Source organism: Halyomorpha halys, unplaced genomic scaffold (genome assembly GCF_000696795.3).
Source record: "Halyomorpha halys isolate HHAL.00 unplaced genomic scaffold, Hhal_1.1 Scaffold948.1, whole genome shotgun sequence".
In the NCBI taxonomy this organism is placed as follows: domain Eukaryota; kingdom Metazoa; phylum Arthropoda; class Insecta; order Hemiptera; family Pentatomidae; genus Halyomorpha; species Halyomorpha halys.
The window spans coordinates 233,713-237,918 of record NW_027115140.1 but is presented as its reverse complement, the minus strand read 5'-3'; the positions used below and the strand labels follow the sequence as shown (position 1 = coordinate 237,918).

Sequence of the window (4,206 nt, the reverse complement as noted above, 5' to 3'; positions counted from 1 at the left end):
CTAGTTGTCTCAATGAACATCGTTGGTACTCATCTCGCTGAACATACTGAAGATGAAGTCAGAGCAAGAGAATTGCGAAATCGTCTGATGGCAGCTAATAAACAATGGGAACAAGTTTGCGAGCTGGCGACAGCTTGGCAGGCCAAGTTACAAACCTCTTTAATGCAGGTACTAATGTGCACTTTAATCTTAATTAAGCATTTTTATGAAGACGATATTAGCAAATTAATTAATTTTTTGGGGAAACATAATATATTCTTTCATTTGCCTAATTTGTATTCATTGAAATTAATCATAATTTCTTTGACACTCTTAGTGCAGACATGATTTTATAAAAATACTCCACTCCCTCCCTTTCCTCTGGGGGGGTGCATATTTTTTCTCAATATTTTATCTGAATGTGTTTGATTATTACTTTTTATCTTTATAAATAATTTGTTGAAAACAAAAATTACAAGAAGTGATTAGCATAAATTCCTCCTGTTTTTACGAAAATTTCTCTCACTTTCTACTATTGTTATTAAAAATATATATTAGAGAAAAACATATTATAATTAATACTTGACTCAATAGAATATAAACTTGAAATTATTAAAAATAAGAAAAAATAGAATTGAATATCTTTAAAAATAAATATTGAAGTTAATGATACAATTTTTCTTATAATATTCATTGCAAAATTCCATAAATCATTTTAAGTTTTTCTAAAAAAGAAAGAAAAAATTTCGACTTAAGGACAAAATATACTGTTTGAAAGTTTTAAGTCTACTAAAGTTTGTCTACTATTCCTAACTGAAGTAAAAGTAAACAATAGGAAAACTAATGAGCATGGACCTCACCTGAGGGTCTTCCGAATCGAGAGTGTTAAAACATTGACTAGTAAAATAATTTTTTTCAAAAAATTTCAGATCATTTGACTGTAAAAAAAAAATGTTTGGATTACATCTGTTGAATAATCTATATATCAACATTCAATCATAATTAAATATTAAATTCATTAACTATGTTTAAAATGAACTAAATATAAGAAGATAAAGCTGAATGGTACTTTTTTCACTGTAGGTTCTGTTCATATTGATCAATCTGATATGTAAAGGATAGAAAAAAACAATCTTAAAAGAAAATATTTAAATGTTAACATTGTTGATTGTCAAGTTTTATTTTGCCTCTATTAATGTTTTGTTGTTTTAGAATCATGCATTCCATGATACAATGGCTGAGTTAACTGAGTGGCTCGAGAAGACAGAAACCAGTATTAGGCAAGCAGAACCGATTGATCTAACTGATCCGGCTCAAGTCATCGAGGCCAAATGTAACAAGTTCAAGGTATGCTTCCATCATATTTCATTTTATTTTATTGTTCATATCCTGGTAATCGTGTATTTATCCTATAAAATATAAAATAAAAATGGTAACATGAATTTTAGGAAATGCGCGAGGAGGTGGAGAGATGCGAGGCTAGGGTAAGATCGCTGGAGGAGGCTGCACGACAGGTCTTATCCGACGATGATAGAGCGATCGAAAGGCTTGGAAGGCTGAGACTTCGCCTGATTTCTTTGTCTCGCCTTATTTCAAGTTATATTAACAGTCTTTCTGCAACTCTTGGGCAGCATCCACCGGCCGACTTGTCGCCACTCAACCTTTCACAACAGGTAATATTTACTAACATTATAGGTATTTATTAATAATAATAATAATGTAAACCGCTAAAACCTATGAACGGCCATGGGTTCAGAATTTAGTAAGGAAGATTTGTTTTTAGAATGTTTATACAAGAAGGTGATTTTTTTATGATCACACTCAACTGCCAGATTTTTCCATTATTAGTACCTTAATAGTGCCAACTTTATGAGACTGGGTGGACAACTCCAGGAGGGCTCCAGACAGGGTTGCCTCACAACTACTACAGTAGCTGAATAAATAATTATCTGTCACAGCCAGATTTGAACTCTGGCCCTAAACATAGCTATAAATAAAAACAATAAAGAACAAAACATATTGATAGGTTCTAATTTTTTTTAAATTGGCTTTGTATTCATACATTAGTAAATTATTTAAAATAAAATAGAAACACAAATCTATCTCTTCGAATTACATGGGTAAAAAAAAAAATATTTTTTTGTTTTTATATTCTAGCAACATTATATCTATTTCAAAAAGCTACTGATTGTCAAAAGCTGAACAATATTTTGATAGAACGGGAATTACAAAGAAGTTAGTCAATCTAATCAGAATGTCCAAGTCTGAGATGTTTAAAAAAGTAATTATCATTCTGAGAACTTTGAACTTTGTTCAGTTTTAAAACTAGGCTATTCACTTTCACATGTTCTATTTTACCTTGCGCTAAAATAATCATTAGAATGTGTACATGTGTACTGAAAAGGGTTTCAATTTGGGTGGTTAAGTATCTTGACATAAACTAGTAAACAAATAGGTTGCTAAATAAATACGGATAGCGCAGAATACATGGTTAGGAGCAGAAAAAGCAAAATAGATTTAGAAGGGGAATGGTTTGAACATGTGAGAGAATTTAAATATTTGACATCTAACATAACTACAAAAAGTGAAACTGAAGAGGAAATAAAGGCGGGAAATCATCATTACTTTCCATTTCAAAATTTATATAGCTCATTTCTTCTTTCCAAGAACATGTAAAGTTACAATTTATAAAATTATTATCCTTCCTATAGTTCTTTATGGAAGTTAAATATACTACTTACATTATGGGAAGAAAAACGTTTAAAGGTTTTTGAAAGTAAAGTATTGCATAAAATATTTGGAATGAAGAAAGATAAATTAACTGGAAGCTTTAAACAGCAACACAATACTGGATAGCAACACCTGCTACCTGTATAATGTCTGAAATAATAGAATTGTAATTTGTTAAACGTGTTATTAACAAATAAATTAATGTAAAGTAAATAAGCACCAAGATTACGATTAAGCATCCAAAGATAAGACCAAAAAGTAGGTTGAAGGATTGTATAAGGCTTATCTGGAAGATGTGGTTTTGGACAGTAATTGATGGAAGTGTTTAGACAGTGATTAGTGGCACTGGCATCATCAGACCTTGGGGTTTGCTAAGCCTTTTCTTTATTTATTTTTATCTTTAGATGATAAATTATTTGTTTGAAATAGAAAATAAAATTTGGAAAAACCCTGTAATAGTAGTAGTAGAAATAGTGTTAGTTGTATCTTCTTGTAGCTGTAATCATAATACATATATTTAAATCATAATTAAATACAAATAAAATAGTATAAATGAAAAAAATAGATAGTTTTTGGTTTTTTAGATATTAAAAAATTTTCTTAATGAAATAAGAAATTTATAAAATTCAAATTGTTGTTAATTACACTGCATAGTTGTAGAAAACTGGCATAACTTAGTTGGCACAATTACTTTCTAATATCTCTAAACTGATACAACAGAAACAGCACATTTCCACTTTAAGTGTTTATTATTAATAGTTCACTTTTTTCCTTTTGTTTTTTGGAATGTTTTTTTTTAATTTTGGCTTTTTCCCTATAGCTCTTGGACAATGCTTCTCTTGGAAATGAGCATCCTACAAGGTAATTTCATTATTGCATTTTATTACACACTTAGAGCATGCGAATGATTTAGTGTTGATCCTTTATTAGAAATCTTTATAGAATAACTGTCTTATCTTTTTTTTTTATTGTGTGACGTGTTTTTTAGTGGAGACGAGGTTGACACATCGACCCTGCTGAGATGCCACAGGTTCCTCGGTAGAGTAATGCGCGCCTCGTTACCAATAAGTGCCTTCCTTCTTCTCCTTCTCGGAGCAGCTTCTTTTATACCGGTCGTAGAACAAGACTTCACCTGTGCCAATTCCTTCATATATAATATGGCTCCTGTCCTTAGATATCCAAACGGTCGACCGCCGACCTAGATATTGTTAATAATCTTTTATCCTTTTTTTTTGTAACTATGTATAAATATGTATATTTTTTTGGCCTTTGAATAATTAATATAGAGTAATATATTATCCTCTAAGCTCGTATATATATTGTTTAAATCATACCACAGTCATTTTATGAACCGTGCCATTAAACTAAAAGAAAAAAAAATTTCCTGTGATGTGGTTTGAGTTAAGAAATTTTATAATAATGTTGAATATATTGAAAATTAGCTTTAAGCATTTATAAAAGTGCCTATATTTATAATAGTTTATATATTAGTTATTA

At 30.1% G+C, this 4,206-nt stretch overlaps 1 protein-coding gene across 1 annotated transcript; it reads left to right on the top strand.

Moving 5' to 3' along the window:
• Positions 1-6: 6 nt before the first annotated feature.
• Positions 7-4,174, top strand: LOC136796970 (muscle-specific protein 300 kDa-like). Its single transcript, XM_067052217.1, has 5 exons — positions 7-168; positions 1,192-1,326; positions 1,428-1,652; positions 3,530-3,570; positions 3,698-4,174. The coding sequence occupies exons 1-5, from the start codon at positions 13-15 to the stop codon at positions 3,909-3,911; spliced, it is 771 nt and encodes a 256-aa protein (XP_066908318.1). The 5' UTR covers positions 7-12; the 3' UTR covers positions 3,912-4,174.
• The last annotated feature ends 32 nt before the right edge of the window (positions 4,175-4,206 follow it).

What these genes read in the sequence shown, in the direction of transcription:
- LOC136796970 (XM_067052217.1), top strand. Translation starts at nt 13, where the DNA reads ATGAACATCGTTGGTACTCATCTCGCTGAACATACTGAAGATGAAGTC. An exon ending in CCAAATGTAACAAGTTCAAG is followed by an intron (nt 1,327 to 1,427) that starts GTATGCTTCCAT and finishes CATGAATTTTAG; the next exon opens with GAAATGCGCGAGGAGGTGGA. An exon ending in GGAAATGAGCATCCTACAAG is followed by an intron (nt 3,571 to 3,697) that starts GTAATTTCATTA and finishes CGTGTTTTTTAG; the next exon opens with TGGAGACGAGGTTGACACAT.